The 18,418-nt window shown below is 41.9% G+C and overlaps 1 protein-coding gene across 1 annotated transcript in view; it reads left to right on the top strand.

The window, feature by feature from the left end:
* LOC146817972 (ribosomal protein S6 kinase alpha-2) overlaps positions 1 to 18,418 on the top strand; it is a 1,223,136-nt gene that overhangs the window by 312,953 nt on the left and 891,765 nt on the right. Inside the window, exon 2 of the mRNA XM_085611448.1 lies at positions 5,655 to 5,771. Coding sequence (XP_085467574.1) covers positions 5,655 to 5,771 — 117 coding nt within the window. The remainder of the gene's footprint in view (positions 1 to 5,654; positions 5,772 to 18,418) is intronic.

The following is an 18,418-nucleotide window of genomic DNA, read 5'->3' as shown; positions in this document are numbered from 1 at the left end:
CCCTGGGCAAAGTTTTATGCACACTCCAGAGGCTTGTCTAGTGAAATGGCCCTAGTCCCCTGCAAACCAGTTCTGAAACAGATCCCCCCCCCCCCCCACCCCACTGGAATCAATGTCATCTTAACTACCTGGACATTGAAGGCCTAAGTATGAGTTACATCTGCTTGTGACTTGGGATGCCTCTTTGAAGCTTGTACAGTTGGTCAGCACATCCCCCAGGCCATCCTGTCAGGAGGAAGCACGCCTCCCCACACTCAAAGCTCTTTTTTTTCCCTTTCCTTTGAGCCATCCATGCCTCCTTGCAGTGGGGCACAGGGGATTAACTGTGAAAATGTTACCAGAGGCCTTAGGGAGAAAAATTGTGGCTTTCAAAAGTCACTTTTTTTCTGAAAGAATTAGGCAAATTTCAACTTTGGCACTAAGATTGAATTTTTAACTATACAAATGAGTGTTTGAAGTATTTTCCTAGCTAGTGCCAATCAGAAGTTAGCTTTATTGAGTGTAATAAATTAACTTATTTTTTGTATGGCACAGGCAACCTTGCTACAATGAAAAATGATTGTATTGCCATTTTCACTGTAAGGAAATGTAAAACATTGAATACATATGTCCTGCTTTTAAATACCATACACCTTACCATAGGGCTGGTAAGGTCTACTTAAGTGTGAAGTACTACTATTTAAAAGAAAGGATTAGGCTTGTTTAAATGGTGAATTTAACAGGTCAAAATGAGCTAGACTGCTATGACAAGCTTTCAGTATTGTTTTAGATGATCATTTTAGTAGTTGCACAATAAGTGTTGCAGTCCACTAGTGACATTTAACCTACAGGCCCTGTGTACACAGTGCACTATAGTACAGTGTACTATATACTAGGGATTTATATGTAGATTAAATGTGGAAATCAGGATTTTCACCAATGTGACTAGTATTTAGGGATCATAGGACATGCACTGGGACCTGAGCAGCAGAGTCCCAGTGGGCACTGTCCAAAACCCAACAGTATTTGTCAAAACATGCAAAAAGAGGCATTTTCATCACACAGGATGGCAAAGAAGGATTGTGACGTCTAAGGAAAAAGTAGCATACATGGAACAATGATAAATCAACACATAGCATTTTTGTGGCTGAATTATTGACTATTCACTCTGCTGGTTGACAGGTCCAAGACTCAGTATCACTCGGATTGCTTGGACCAAACTACAGAGGAGCTCTAAACTGAATTACTTTACAAATAAGTGTTGACACTACCAAGAGGGGCTAAAAATATAAATAAAGGGAGGACTAGAATAGGGTGTGGAAGACTGCTTCACATGCATACATGCAAGCTCATGGGACTTGCTCAGTTGATTACGCAATAACGACTGTTTCATCACAGCCCACATCTTGCACTGGTTGTGTCTATTTTCCCAAACATTGCCAGAGGTAAGACAGTTTCTGAAAAAGGCAATGGTTTCTATGCAGCTCTACATTTTCAAGCAATGTAATCTTTTTTCCAACATTTTCTTTTGTTAGTAGGGAGAAAGTAGAAGCCATGTAATAATGCAGGGGCCTACAACGAAAGAAGCATTTAAACCATTGTCCTCATATGCAAACTGCAATAAAATTAAAAATGTAATAACCCCGATGAGTGCATCTTAAATCGGAGACAATGCAAGTGTACTCTTGTCATGTTCATGTAACCTTGAAATTCCCCCTAAAAAACACAGGTCATACCCTAACCAGAGTACTCCGACCTTAATAATTTATATATTGTGGGACTGTCTCCTCCTCAAATCCCTGATATGCAGGGATAAAACGTCTTTATTCGTATACAATCAGTTTCAAGCAGTCCCAGTCATCTCAGCATAGGTGGATAGTCCCTCACTAATGGTAGTGAAGTAAAATAGCGTATCAAGGGATCCCATTCGCGAATCATTAGGAAGTCTAATGCGTGTCGTCTGGGATCTTTGATAGGGATATAGTATGCAACAGTTCTGCTACCTGTAGAGAAACGTGTAGGTGGGAGGGGGGTGTGAAGGGGAGGGGTGCACATTGACAACACACAGAGGATGTGGGTAATGATGCCATTATTAATCATACTTCCTCGCGGTGCAGAAGGAGTGGCTATGCGCAGTAGCATGTTTTCGGGGATTTCTCAATCGGTGCCCAACAAAGCAATGTAACCGTGTATGCTTTCACAACATAATTTTAAAGTAATCAAAAGCTCTCAATATCAAATTTGCACCACAGTGTTTTTTAAATTAATTAGTGCCTAGTAATGCACTTGATGGATCAGCAACCATATAATTATAACGAGTTAATTACAGCGGTAATTGGAAAGGTATATTTTTACTGTTTCTTGAGAAGGCATACAAAGTAGACCTTTTCTTTGACAAAATTAATACTTTATGTCACACAACAGAGAAAGTGCTCCGTGCTTAATCTTTCTCTGATGTGTGAAAAATATCCCTTATATTTCCCTAATGATTCCCTGCTCATGAAACATTAGAGTTAGTTATGAGGTTAAAATAAGAATACAAAAGATCATGGTCTTAATACTGTCTGGCAAAATATTCACCCCATTGGAGTCAATAAAACAAAATCTATACCTAATGGGATAACATTTTTAGAAACAATTTTTATGATATGATATTTATGTCACAATTTTTGTTCAGTGATATTCTGACATATAACCCAAAGATAAGTAGAGTAAAATGTGAAATTTTGATGGAAATTATACATTTTACACTTGTGAATATCGCACAATATTCCACTTGTCATTGTTAGCTCACCTGCCAAAAGCACATGCAATGTTGCTGCGAAGGGTATTATTTTCAATAAATGGCTTGGAGTCCACCCATTGCTTACCATTCATTGGCTTCATTGACATTCTTCTTTGCTGCCTCCAACTTGACCAGCGCGTGCTGGACGTCACTTTCTTTTCTTTCTGTGGAGCATGGACCAAGCACAGATTGTTTACTCATGTTTAGTGACCGTCTGCTGCTCTTACTGTGATTGAGGTATATTTCTTCTTCACCTCCCACCCACACCTTATCCCTGTTGCTTCTTACCCCCTCATACTCATCCCTTCTTCATGCTGCTTCTTCCTCCTTCCTACTCATCCCTTCAGAATGTTGATGCTTCCATTCCCACACACGCCTTCTCTAAGCACCTGTTCCCCCATACCCAGTCGTCCTCGTCATCATTGCTTGCCCACAACCCCACCTTCTTCTTCCCTCCTTGCTTGCCTGTCCCGGTCAGGTAAAAAGTGCTGCAATGCGGTGCCAGTGCTGGCTGTGTCATAGTGCTTTTTTCAAACTTTACTTTCAGCCATGCTGCATAGCCACACAGCTATACTATATGGCTAAAAGACATTGGGGCCGATTAGCAAAGGGACTTAAAACTCGTAAATACACGAATGAGGAGTCTCTGCACTCAGGGCGGAATCTCCGCATTGAGCATTGCAGTGCGGAGATTCCGTCTCGAGTCGTACGTCCCTTCGTGAATCAGGTCTATTCACTTTGCCAATACTTAAAGGATAATCTGCTGCTTGGTGCAGGCTACAGTGTCTTCCCTACCCCCATCATAGGCTCGTCTTTCCCACCACTGCAATGTTCATCACTGTTCCTTGACAGAAGGTTGTGAAGCAGCTGCACTGTGGTCAGCAAGACAGGCTGCAGCTGCGAAATCATGACCAGTTATGAATTTGTAACAAGCAGATGGTCTTTAGTGGCACAATTATATCCGAACCAGACACCATTGGTCAGTGCAACATAGCACCGGCAAAGAAAAGCCTCAAGGCACATTATGTCTAGTGAACATTTTCCACATTGCAACATCAAAGCACTTTCCCTATGAACACTGTAACCACTGGACCGCTCTCCGACTAGTCATTCGTTGAGTGATAGGGGTGCAAGGGACACTTGTTGTGGCTTAATGTATCTCTACAGTGCAGCTCATTGCTGACTTCCTTAGAGCTGCACTTCAGTCTTAACACCGTGTGCATGATTTCCGAGAGAGAAGGTCCATGAGCTGGTATGAATCAGGTAATAGCTTCTATAATTGGAAGCTGACATCTTTGGGCTTCACATGATGGAACATGTTAGTAGAAATGAGAGTTTGGAAGATCGTGGCATGCATCGAACCAGTGTCTCTTGAGGCGTGTGTAGGCCCTGGGGGAACCAGTCAGTCCAGTCGGATCACCTCAGTGTCGGCCGTCACTTGAAAGAAATAATTAGTTAAACTAGTACAATGTGAGAAATAAATCCATGAGTTTGTTTTTCATTTGTGGTATTTCATTTTGATTTGTTATTTGAGAATTGTGGGATTTGACTCTATATACAGCGCTTCAACATGTAGCTGTCATATGTTCTCCTTTGTATGCACCGACACTGCACAGCAGGGTTTGACCCGGCAGCTTCTCTTGCTCCCAATCATCTATATTCCTAAACCAGACAGACCTTAATCCGGAAAACTTCTGTGCCACCGTACTCCATCCGTGTTTGCATGGGCAGTTCTGTGCCACAGGGCACCTGCCAGGTGGAGCGTTGTTGAAAACGGAATGACGTCAATTCGTCACCAGGACTAGGCTGTAAGTATCGTCCCACAGCGTCCCCTGAAAGTGATTTGATCGTGGTAACCACGCATGCGTGCGTGGTTTCTGTTATGCGTGGAAACGGCCGCGTTGTAGGGGCCGTTTCCCGATTTGATCCACAATGTAAACAAGGCGATAACAAATGGAGTGAAGAGGAATATTCAAAGCATAATATTTAAGCAATTATGTGTTTAAAACATGCATAATCAGCTTCCAAGATTCATGGGAAAGAATGAAAACATTTCAGTGAGTTAGAATAAGCTGCTTTCGTGCACAATAGCAGCTGCAGTAAGGAGGGCTTAGTCTTACAGGCACTGCATGGATAGAACTGTTACCAGCGTGAATGGGAGGACACCTTGCACCGGGACCTGGGATTCTGGGAAAGCTGAATCTAAAGATGTCATGTTAAAGAGCTGAAAAGAAGCACGGCCTGATCCCCATTATCTTTCAGGAGTCTCCGAGGATGATTGTCAATTTCCCCAATGCTCACAGCAGTCCAGACTCGTCTGTGCAACGCATAGCAACGTTCAGAATGAATGGGCAATCCACATAAGCATTTATAAGTACGAGAAGCAAACTATAGGAGTGCTTTTTTCATTTATTTTTGCACACCTTTGTGATTTGGGCCAAAACTCCAAATTCCTTATTAGTAAAACTGCGAAGAGGCCACAATCTTTTCAAATTGAACTATTTACATATGAATGTTCCCCGGGCATTCCCATTTGATTCCAATTTTAGATGTTTTGGGTAAAATTGTTGTAGAGTACAACAGAAACACTATTTTATGTAACTCCAAAATGCCTTTGTGATAGACTCCTAAGTGCCTATTGTTGACCCTTCAATCCCTAAACTCAGTATTAAAGGTCTTGTCTTCTGCAAAGGGACTCATTTATTATGAATTAACTTATTTAGGTGGTATGTATGTATGTGTGTATGCATGTATGTATGTATGTATGCATGTGTTGTAACCAAAGTAAAGCAAAGTAGAAAATCTGTACCAAGAGACAGGCATAGCTGACTTTATCTTATGTCGGTGTAGATCATGATTCATGACATATTTGTTTCTCTTTGCTCCCCAGGAAGAAGGAATAGTAAAGGAGATTGACATCAGCCACCATGTAAAGGAAGGGTTTGAGAAAGCTGATCCTTCACAGTTTGAGTTGTTGAAGGTATTGGGACAAGGCTCCTATGGGAAGGTAAGTAACAGTCTCCAATGCTCCATGCGCCTAAAACCGCCAAAAGTTATCTGCAGTCCTGCATATTTTGCTTGTTTGTGGGGAGGTGATGTCATCAAGTCATGTGTCCTAGAATTATGTTTTGTCATGAAAGCCTTCAAATCTGTCCTCAGTCCCTACTACTAGTGCCATTATGAGTACCTAAGGAATCAAATTGTCGAGCGTTCTGTATAAAGATTCCACTTCCTGTGATGTCAGCGGGTGGCAGTAGGCTTATGAAATCACTTCCACAACCGTGATGATTTTTGTGATATGACAGAAGTGTACAAATTCGAATTGCATGCTTTAGATCAATCAACACCACACTGAAAACATTGTGACATTAGTAAATTATTAAATACCAAGGAATTACGCCTCCCACCATGTTCCCCCACAGCACAATGCAGATGTTGCAGCAATGCTGTTTAAAATGAGTCAGAGTCATGTAACATACAGAATAAAAAAAATATCCCATTTAATTTACTACAATGTGTTTGGATGTAATGATAGCCACTCAGACGATCACTGTTAAATCAGATAAACCTTTTGCTGAAATTACTGAATAGCACTGTATTACGGTCAGGGGTACAGAATAATGTGGGAGTAGAAATTAACTTGCATGATTGACTAAATTATGTGGCAAGAAAAGTAAAATTATGTGGCAAATGGTGGTACATTCAGTTTCTGTTTCATGTCACTATTTCGACATTTTAACACACTTTATTACTCTCTAAGCAACAATTTCACCTCAAATGTGCCAGTTTAAGGCCTGAACATTGCAATCAGCAACGTTAAGCCAAAAAGTTAAACTTTGCAAATGTCTGCCACAGGACAGTACCAAATGTGGCACTTCATTTGGTAACCTGAGATCCATTTGAGTTAATATTTGGGGGGGGGGTTAAAATCTTCAAATTATGCAGAAGATGGTTATATTGCAACAAGTGCAGTAACTACTTAATTATGTGTTATGGAGATGGCTCTATAGGATATATTTTATTAACATTTCTTTGTGTGCTAGTGATATAGAGAAAGATTACTTCCATCCGAATAACCAGCAGAGTTCAGATATATTTTGCTATTGCTAGCGCATGTGTAACACCCCACTCAGAGGTCATCCCATATGCCTTTACATTTGGCTGTTGGTGTTTTGCATATGTTAAGTAAACTTGCTGGTGACCCCAGCTTTGTAGGGGTCCAGAGGTATCTAATGGTAGTAGATTTGGTTCAAATCAAACCATTTTAAAGGTTTTCTCACATCTCCACTGTAGACAAAGTTTAGAACATTAGATTGCCTGTAGTCTCAAACTCTGTGCAGAGGAAAAAGAATGCCTGGAGGGAATAGTCACTCCATGGTGCATTTAACATTGGGGTGGCTTTGGTATCACAGAGTCTGGGGTGGAGTAAAAGCAAGAGGGCTCAGGGAAGCAAAACATGGCTGGGCAGAAGCAACATGGGGGAATGGGTGGGTGGAAGCAACACAGGGTGTGGGAAGAGAGGACCATGCAACGGGGAAGGATATAGACGAGAGAGTGCAAAATTATAGGGGCCGAAGCTCACAGTTGAGAAAGCAATGCGGAAGAAAAGCAAATGAGTGCAAGCTTATCACAGAGAGAGGTGAGGAAAAGCACTTGGGCAGAGAAATAGCAACACCAGCGCTGTAGAGAGTGAAGTACATGAGGAAGACAGCTGAAAAGCACATGCACTTTTACAGCGTGCTTAAACAAAATAAAAAAAGTACTGCCTTATAAGTGAGCAGTGGAAGGACACAATTAATGTGTCCATGCTCCAGGGGAGGGACAAATGCACAAAAAGAAAAAATGTAAAGCCCACACAAGCTGACAAACAAGAAGCAAGCCAATGAGAATAATAATGAAGCAAACCTCTGATAAGCAATGGGGCAGGTCGAAGGCCATGGGAAGGATCAAAGCCCACTGTCAGCTGGCAATACGCCTTGCAGCAGCCAGGGCATGCACTATCTAGTAGGTGAGACCTAAAAAGCTCAACAGTAAGATTAATAGTGGGAATAATATCTTGCCTCCCTCCCACCCTGCGTGAACTGCTCTGGCTCCCTCTGAGTTATATCTGGTGCAGAATGGTTTGCAGGAAAAAAGAGGTTTACACAAGTGGCGGAGCGCCGCGGATACCCAGCCTAACATAAATGGTAACACTGAGCTGCTTGAGTAGAACCCCAGCGTAAGCATGTGGATTCATGAGCTTGAAACATAACATGCATATTCTGTAGGAAAAGAGGCACTCGTTCGACCTCAATTACACAATGCCCCCTTGAAATTATACCTTCTCTCCAAATGCTTCTATGCGCTTTATGCCAAAGTAGAAGGCTCATTTTTGAATACTTTCAGCCCTTTGCTTTAAATGCTTATTTCATTTGATGAATCTTGAAGCCAGACTTCTACAGTTTTCGTATATTTACTTTAACATATCTGCCTCCATAAGTAGGGGCCTCCTGATAGTCTGAGGCATCTTAGGTTTCATTACAGGCTCCCAGATATGCAAACACAGTGCAAAAAGGTTCCCACCTGAAGTGTTTCTGGCCCTTTTGCTTGTGTCGGTTGTAGTGCCAGTGACTTTAGTCACAAAGGTCTGCGATTCCCAGCTCCTCTTCCACTGCATTGCCTCGGGACTGTTCTGTCAAACACTGATAATATTGACTTTCTATTGGCATTGATAGCAGTACATCTATACCCTAGCGAGCCTGTCAGAAAGTCTTTATCTTTATATATTCTTTATTATGGAGTAATTTCATCATAAAAAGACAAGACATTATAAAAAGAATCGTTACATACAAAATAGAAGATAAAAACGTTTCCAAGATGAACTCAAAATAATGAACAGGATAAAACACATCACTGGTGCCTAGTGATTCCTATTTCTAATAATCCAAACCCAACCTAGGAATTTGGCCACCGCAACTACAATACATTCACTGGTATCGGATCTTAAAATTCTTTGTGCCTCAAACCCCAGTCTAGTTCCCAGATTACGACATATGGGTTTGAGCCATTTGGCCCGGGGGGCTGCATATGCCGGGCAGACAAAAAATATGTGACCCACGGATTCAGCACAATCTATACACCAACGACAGGATTCACACGCCTCTCCCTTCCAATTTTTAGTAAAGAGTCTAGTGGGTAGGGAGCCAACCCTCAATTGATGGTAGAGTTTCCTGTCATTGGGCCTGCTAATGATGTCCCAATAGGCTTCTAAAAGTGTGACATTTTTCAGCACAAGAAACCTGCCTGTCAAAGACTCTGCTGGCACCTGGGATAATTGTTTCTGATGTACCAAAAACCAGTAGAGGCTTTTAAATAGTTTTTTAGGAGGAAAAGGATTATTGACAGGGTCAGACCAAAGATTTCCCAAACCCATGGATTCTAATAACAGACCAACTTGCTTAAGCCAAACTATGTTACCGGAGCCCAAAATGGAGCGAACATCCAAAAATGCCTTTGCATAGGGGCCTAGCTCCGGTGTGGTCCACAATCTCCTCCAAAAGGCCAGAGGTTTGAACCTGGCGATGTCTTCAAATGAATGACAACCAAGATCCAGTAGAAGCGGTTTCACTGGACTTGAACTGGGGAGACCCGTGAGGATCCTTAAAAATTTATGTTGCGCCTTGACCAAAGGGGATAGATCAGCAAAACCCCAGAGTTCAGCGCCATAAAGGATCGCTGAATTAATCCCGGCGTTATAAATCTTAATAGCAGGACCTATCCTTTTAGTCTGAGACTGTTTCTGTTCTTTAACCAAACACCCGGAGAGCTGGGCAAATTTAAGAGATAAAACATCAATTTGTGGCTTCCAGCTCAGTTTGTTTTCAAGAACAACCCCCAGATAGGTCATAACGTTTGTACGTTCAAGTATATCATTATTCATAGTGAGAGACCTTTCACACTTTTTCCTTTATTAAAAACCATATACTTGGTTTTTGAAACGTTTACTTGGAGATCATAGTCAGAACAAAAATTGGCAAATTCGTTCAGGGCCGCCTGTAACCCCATCTGTGTCTCGGACAGTAATAGGGTGTCATCGGCAAACATGAGTAGTGGAATCTTGGTACCACCCAGCGAGGGGGCGTCAGTAGAAGTAGATGAAAAGTACTGCACAACTCTATTTATAAATAACAAAAAGAGAGTTGGCGCCAAGACGCACCCTTGCCTAACACCCCTATTTACTTTAAATTTATCGGTGACCTGCCCTTGATTCCCCCAACGTACTTGTGCAAAGTTTTTATCATGCAACCTAATGACAATATTCAAGAGATCGACAGGCATCCCTAACCCCGCTAGAGTCCCCCATAGTTTAGTCCTGTTAACTAAGTCAAATGCTGACCGAAGGTCAACAAAAGCGGCATATAAAGAACCACCACAAAGATAGACCGTTTTCCAGACAATCAGTTGAAACCTAAAGGCCTGGTCGATGGTACTAGTACTGGATCTAAACCCTGCCTGCAGTGGCGAAATAATATCCTCCTGCTCAATCCATGTCTGGATTCTTGCCAGGATAATCCTGGCAATAATTTTTTGGATTGAGTCAATTAAACTAATCGGGCGATAATTCACCGGGCACGAGCGATCACCCTTCTTAAAGATGGGCAGTATCTCGGCACCTTTCCAGGATTCGGGAATATCCGCCCCTTTGGCTAAAGCAGTTGCCAGGAAAGCTATATAGGGCACCCAATTACTATGATCGAATTTAAAAAGATCCGCAGGGACACAATCTATGCCCGGAGCCTTGCCACTGGGAATCTTGCTTAAAGCCATCTCGACCTCTTTACAGTCGAATGAAAAATTTTGGAGGATGGACATATCCTGTAAAATTGAAGGAATAGTCTCTTCAGCCAAGTTAGTAACGGAGAACTGAGACTCAAAGTGCGACACCCAAGAATCTGGAAGAACATGGTTTGAAGGAACCTGCGAACTCGGAGAGTTACCCCACTTCACAATATGCCAGAACAATGACAGTTTTTTTTGTTTACTAGCAACCAGGAGATCATGCCAATGTTCGTTGTCCCATTCTTGTTTTGCCGAAACTTTGGCCTTACTATAGTTTTTCCGGCCGTTCTAATATTAGCCTTATTTTTTATAACTTTGATGAATCTTGAAGCCAGACTTCTACAGTTTTCGTATATTTACTTTAACATATCTGCCTCCATAAGTAGGGGCCACCTGATAGTCTGAGGCATCTTAGGTTTCATTAAAGGCTCCCAGATATGCAAACACAGTGCAAAAACGGTCCCCCCTGAAGTGTTTCTGGCCCTTTTGCTTGTGTCGGTTGTAGTGCCAGTGACTTGAGCCACATAGGTCTGCGATTCCCAGCTCCTCTTCCACTGCATTGCCTCGGGACTGTTCTGTCAAACACTGATAATATTGTGTAATGTGTTGACTTTCTATTGGCATCGATAGCAGTACATCGATACCCTAGCGAGCCTGTCAGACAGTCTTTTGTAGTTGTAGTAAATATTTCTAATGTACACCAGGGCCCCTGGAATTATGCGGTTCTGCAGGTGCGGGGATTCTGCATAATTATGAATTAGACGCATTTGCCACACAATCGACTACCTGCTACATAATTTGCATAGTTTAAAAAATGTAGCATGAACTGATCAAAAGTTACTGAAGACATGTTGACACGTCTGGCCGCACAGTGGAAGGTCCTTTGCCAAGGCTGAGAGATCACCTTTCAGTTGCTTACTGCTGTATCTGGGTGTGAAACTGGTACTGATGAGTTGAGACCTTTGCCCAGTCACGGTAAACGTAAAAATGACAACTTACAGAAGTAATACTATCACAAAATGTGCTGATTTCCTTTGCAAACGTTTCCTGTACTTGCTGCATAATCAATCGCGCTGCATATTTTTGGTCCTACCCTGTCGCATAGTTCCAGCCGCCATGGCATACACTAACAAAGGTAGCATAGCCCACCGTGAGAAAACAAAACTGATGTGGAGAAAGTACCAAATCATGCCACCGAGTTCAATCTACTTATGGTTTCTTCAAAAAGAGTGTGTTTCATGCCTTGTTTTTGCAATTTGAGAATAAGCAGATAAAGACAAGACACTTTTATTACCAGTCAGCTTCCAGTTTTAGGAGATGCTAATTAGGCCTGTTTTCAACAAACAATTCGTGGGTAACAAAGAAATTTAATGTTCGACTAAAGCCTGAGAAACTCCCCTCATAATAACACCAATCACACTTGAGTCAATTTAGTAATCTTCTGTCCCTAACAGGCTCCTGTGGTGTTGTAGTTTGAAAACAGAAACAAATATACTTAGGTTTCCTAAAGAAATATAGGTATTGGAAGATAAAGGCTGGCTTTTATCAATATTGTCATTTTCCTATTATTTTGTTCTATTGAGCGCACTAAGCTGGAATGAGAGGGCAAGTCACATTGGATGCCACTGGCCGTTCTAGCTACAGTGTCCTGCCAGAGGACAATGAAACCAAATTCGTAGCATCAGTGGGCTGGGTCAGATGAGTCACCGACAGCAAAGTGAAATAGTCCAGGTTCGTCAACAGAATGTCTTGTTTCCAAGGAAACAATACCAGAGCAAAACGAAAAATATAATTTTAGACATTGGGATAACAATGGCATTATTCATATTATAGATAGAGAAAAAAACATTAACCGATCATTAAAGACATTGCATAATTTAGTGTTAATGCAGTTTCCATATGCTTCTATAAAACTTTCCAATTAATCATTTTTCCTGATACACCATTGCTCCACAATAGTTCATCTTTCGACCTCTAAGTTCTGTTAGGTGTCCAATATAAATGATACATCATTAACATTAAAGTTAGACCAAAAGGGACTATTAAGCTGGAAGGTATCTGCTGGTTGAACACCAGCCTGCAACCTGCACTGTTCGCATGTAGGGTAACAGGCTGTAGCCGAACTCGAGATGTATAATGCCCTTTTAAATACATATGTTCTCTTTAAGCTGCACGTGGGATCACAGTCTTGGCTCTGGCCTGCTGCATGTTACCTTCATTGTAAGGTCTGGTCTTCTGCTCTTCTCAACCTGTTCAGTGCACAAGAATAGCCCAAATGTCATCTCAAACTGGATCCTGAAACCTCTTGTCGATCTCGAATGGCTCTTGGCATCTGTGACACACACTGACCAAGACTTCCCAAAGCACAGGTATTCCCAGTCTACAGCATCTTCTATATAGAGGTGGACAACCATTCAAAAGACTTCTAGTTTACCATGCATCACTTGTGGGTGAATCTGGATGAACCTAGAAACCGAAGGCATGCTGCTGTGAGTGTCCTCCGTCATGGCCCTGGGCGAAGCGGGCATGTGGTGGTATGGACAGAGTGCCCATGGGAAGCAAGGGAGGGCACTGGAAGGAAGCAGTGAGTGACCTAGCACAAGGCCTGGGAGTTGATTGCATCAATCCTGAATCACCGACAGGGCTGTCTGCTACCACCTTCTTTCAAAAAGAGCAATACATTGTCAATGTAGATACAATAATAGAGTCTACATTGCGGCAGGTAGTTGAAGCACCCTCCTTCTGTGGTTGTGAAAGCAGAAAGCTGAACAGACTCGGGCACTCAGTGGTAACTAGGCCTTGGCTGCATTTGCATTCCGCTGGAGCAATTGGAATAATCTAGGGTATTTGGCATTACATTTGTTACTCAAATTTCTTTAAGTTCCGCCATTATGCCACATTGTGTAATTAGGGGGCTTTCGGTGTAAAAATATACCTCAAACATGCCATTAGTGATAAAAAATTACCACGAACTCAGCAGCAGTGGAACGAGAGTGGCTATTGTTTGCAGTGCTATTTTTTGCACTTCTTTTTAGCATAAAATGTATTTTTGTGTCCACGACGCATATCATGTTAGTTTCAGTTAGTCGTCAGTAAACACTTCCACCACCATCTGGACTAGTTTTAAACAATTTCTATTACTTTCTTTAAATAGACCTTAGTGCAATAGTGACCAGATATAACACAGATCTAAAAGAATGTGCTCTATAATATTATTCAATAAATAAGGCCACTATCTTGACTAATACTCAACTTTCCTTAGGCTTTCCCTGCTTGTGTATAGTAGCTAGGTTGCTTCCAACTGCCTCCAATAACATTTGATTTGCCCTATTATTCGTAACCAGGCCTGGGATACCATTGGGTTAATAATATGTAATAGTGTAATTATGCTAAAATGAAATAAACATAACACAACGTAAAACTATGGCTAAAGGTGCAAAAGATAGATAAATATCTAGATGTCCCTGTAGGTCTTTTCTCTGGGACCAGGAACAAAGTCAGGCCAAGATGTGAGTAGGCACAATTGAATATGGCTTGGAACTTTGTCCCACTTAAGAAAGTTACCTTTGACCTAGATATTTTTATGGGTATCAATTTGCACCAGTCATGGTGATATTTAGGTTGAATTCAATGAGGGTCAGTGTGTAGACTCCAATGGTGGAGAGGATTTGTGAACTTGAGTAAAAAAGGTTTGAGCTACATATCTGAAGGCTTTGGAAGTTACATATTGTTCAGTCACGAAATAGACCAATCTGCTGAAAATGTCAAATTTCTTAGAACGTATAGTCCTATCACTGACATTTCAGAGCACCGCTCACAGGACTCCGACGGGTGATGGTTATTGGCATGGTGCCTGCCATTTTCTCTCTCTCTCCTTCCTGATCACAGCCAGATACAAGGCTCAAAATGAAAAGTATTTTATATTTATTGAGTTCATGTGCAGGTTTCTGGACTCTTCTCTTGGAATCCACAGCAACCAGACCATCAGGCTTTCTGGACTTTGGAGCCCTACAACTGTGTGCAAAAAGGTAAATACCTAATAGTGCACTCAAGTAGACAAGGCTCTGGTTCGAGTGATAACAGATCTTCAGCTTCTTCTTCCAGGAAGACATGGAATTATTCTTGATCCAAACTTCTACTATAAATACCATGGGTCATAAATTTGCACATAAAGTCTTAATTTTATTTATGTGATTTTCAAATGTACAAAAATTTGCTTTGAGCGTGCTGATGTCACATTCTGTGCCACCTCGTGCCTCCTCCCTTGCCAGATATAGCTCTTACCGTCCACTTCCTTTCGTAAGACACTGATCTCTCCCTTTTGCTTCCAGAAAAGAAGTTTAGGGTTCTAGTGTTTAGACACTTTCATAAATCGAACCTCAGACTCATTCATTATAGCACCTTTCTAATCCTCATCACAAAGTTTGGGAGGATGTCCAACATTCCCATAACACTTGAATCTACACTCTGAAGAAGTGCTTCATTTATATCCATGCTCAAATTAGGACCACATACCAAAATCTCATAATTTCAAAAATGCATTTTCTGTTTCTCTCACCTCTGTGAAGGAGTACCAAGAGTTTATAGGAAAAACAAATCTGGTGATGTTATGTCTGCATGATGCTTAACATGCAATTTTTCTCATGAAAAATAAAGTCCGGATAGTTGGAAAATGCTGCCCAGTGTACATTCTCAAATAAAATTTGAACCTTGATTATTGAGGCCATTTGTGTGTATTCTCATATCTGAATGAGAAGTGCGTTTTCACACACAAACATCGCTAAAAAGAAAAAAGTTAGAAAATAAAGAAAATATGTAGCAACTCGCGATTTTTTATGGCAGAAAATGGAAGTCAGATTCCGGCTTTGCTGTGCTAAGGAGAGCAAACACAAACATGCACACATAAATCCAAACCTAATGACGTTGCCAATGCTAGCTGTGCCAAGTGTTAGCAACACTAGACTGCAGCTCCGCAGCTTGGTGGCAGGTGTCCTGAGAGTGAGCAGCCGAAGTCTTCGGAACCACAGGCTGTTGCTCGGCGTTCCGAGAGGGGGCAGCACTCATATGCATTATAATAATGTTTCAAATAAATATGCAACTGCAAAAAATCAAAATCATTAAACAAAAGACAATTAACAGCTGTTTTCATTAAAAGAACATAATGTAAAGCCCAAAATGTTAGATTTCACACAGATTCAATGTCAGCCTTGATTTATAGGTGGAATGACAGGCCAGAAGCAGCAGCCCAGCAGTAAACATTGTGCTTTTCAAACCTCTTGTTTCTGAACAAGTTGCAGGTTTCTCCACAGCCCACTATGAACCTCATATGGCAAAAGCCATTTTTATTGAATAACTTTTACCCCTACGTCATATCAAACGTTACTCCATGGCTCAAGTTAAATTTATTTCTCATTCCTAATTCATTGTGAGAGAACGACACAAATAATTAAAGTAAGCATTTGCAAAATCCTTAAAATTGCCCGCTGCAAAAGGCAATGCGTGATGTGCACATTAACACAGCATGCTGAATAATGACACTGGCTCTCGCGCTTTTCACCAGCAACATTGCAACCTGATGTGTTCAATGTTTTATCGTTTCTATTTTGCTGCAAGGGTGTGTTTTATGAAGGATCTCCCTCAGCACTTGAGTCCTCAAAACAAGCAATGAGTTTGGGTCATAAGCGCGCATAGCAAGAAGCAGAAGTCGCAGGAGTACGCATAGTTGGACAATGGTGTAGTGTACTTGTGGCTGGATGGGCAGAAAAACACCAAAGAACTACAGCCAAGCTGTTGGGATGGGAAGATCCCGTGCAGGGATTTGTGAGCATGCATCCTTGTCCTTAGTCCCTCAGCTGCAAGTAACCACAGTATTTCTAACTTTTGGCTTCCAACACGTGACAATCATGTGTGCATGCTGAGGCTTTGTTTGTGTTAAGGTACCCAGAGCAGGGATCTACGATCACAAGGGGCACACCAAGCATGCCTTCTTACATAGGACTACTCACCTTGCACTGATTTATAGAAGTTTAGCAATGATGGCTACATTTGCATTGTATTGTAAATGTATTTATATAGTGCTTACTACCCCCGACGAGGTGTTGAAGTGCTTTTTTCGGTGAGTAGCACGCTACACAGGAACCCATAAAGGATTAATGGTGAATTAGTATAGTGAAATATGAAAGTAATATGAGTGGTGGATATGTTAGTTATTTGAATTTTGAATCTTCAGTACCAGACAGACCTTATCCTGTCCCTGCTAGCAAGTGAGTAACTAACTGACCGCTAACTAAAGGTCTGAAAAAGGACCATGAGCTTGCCCTTTGCTGACATTCTGGGTCTATCGTAATTGTACACGGAGTAACAGGTGACTGACTTTATGAATTTGTGCAGTATGTATGTGTGTTTATGAGACCAATGGGATCCGATCTGAATTTCATCTGGTAATTCATGGAGCAAGATGGTGGCTGGGTAACCGCCTCCCTGATGAGCAAAGTGAATTGCTGACATTAGTAAGCTTTTATGGAGCATCAGATGTTGAGGCGTGGGAGGATAGGGACTGAGCTCCATGTGTAGCTTTGACCTTTCAGCAATGTCTTGCTTGATTGTTCTGTCTGACCACTTCCATTAGAACACATATAGGGCGTCTTCTTTGTAGAGGTTCACCGCTCCCTGCTGTGGGATCATCACATGAAGATAAAGAACATCTCTGCTCCAAAGAAGAGGGATAAATACTCAAGCTAAGTGAACTGTCTCAAAGCAGTTCCAGAATACTGACAGTGTAATCCATATTCCAAGTCTGGAAAAACACTATATGAAAAGTGTTGGGCTTGGCCCTTTTTGCAGGGTCATCCCAGAATGTTTTGCCTTCCTCCTGTATTTTTTCTGACCTGTTGTCGGTGGTTTTATGACTCTGGGCACTTTATCACTGTTGATCAGTGCTAAATTGCATGTGCTCTCCATGGTAAACTTGGTAAGATTGGTCTACACCTGTTTGGCATATTTAATTTACCTGTCAGTCTCTTGTAGAGTGGTATCTCATATACCCAGGGCCAGTAAATTAAATGCTACTTGTGGACTTGCAGCGCTACTTGCGCCACACACCAAAGTAGCCTTTCAAACCTGTCTCAGGCCTCTGCCACTGCAGGGCCTGCGCGTGTAGTTTACTGCCGCTGTGACGTGGCAAATAAAGTGGTTGCGAAGTCTGTGAATCCCCTTTTACTACATATCAGTCACCCCTAAGGTGGCCCCTAGCTAGCCCTATTGGCAGGGTGCGGTTCCGGTAAAAGGTAGGACATGTGCCTTAACTGTGTGGCATGTCCTGGTAGTGACAAACAGCCTATTTGGTTTCTCACTGCTGTGAGGTTGCCCTCTCATAGTGATGCATTGGGGATTCCCTGATATGTGCTTTAGTGGTAATTCCTGACATGAGAGGGGTAGCGTGATCAAATTTGGTATGGTTGAAATAGTGGTGATAATTGCCTCTTATTGGTGTTAGCGGATTTATTATTACTATTTTAGAAATGACATTTTTAGAAGTAGGCATTTCTGTGGGCTATGTGTCTTTGTGCCTGCCTGTTGTCTATTAACTGTCTGGCTTTGAAGTGACAGGGGCTGGGGATGTGCAGTGGCTCCAGAGAGTGTGGATGAGTCAGGACTGGGCTGAATAGACCTGGGCTGCATATAGAGTGGGGGGAGGAGATTTGACACTGACAAAGGAGGTGGTTGTGCACTTGCAAAGTATCCCCCAGAACTGGTTTGGACTGAGCTCAGAGCCCTGGACCAGGGGAGAACAAAGACATGTGCCCTATATATACTGGGGCTATGACCCCTATGTTT

The sequence above is a fragment of the Triturus cristatus genome, chromosome 6, assembly GCF_964204655.1.
Source record: "Triturus cristatus chromosome 6, aTriCri1.1, whole genome shotgun sequence".
Lineage (NCBI taxonomy): Eukaryota > Metazoa > Chordata > Amphibia > Caudata > Salamandridae > Triturus > Triturus cristatus.
This window is presented reverse-complemented; position numbering and strand designations above follow the sequence as displayed.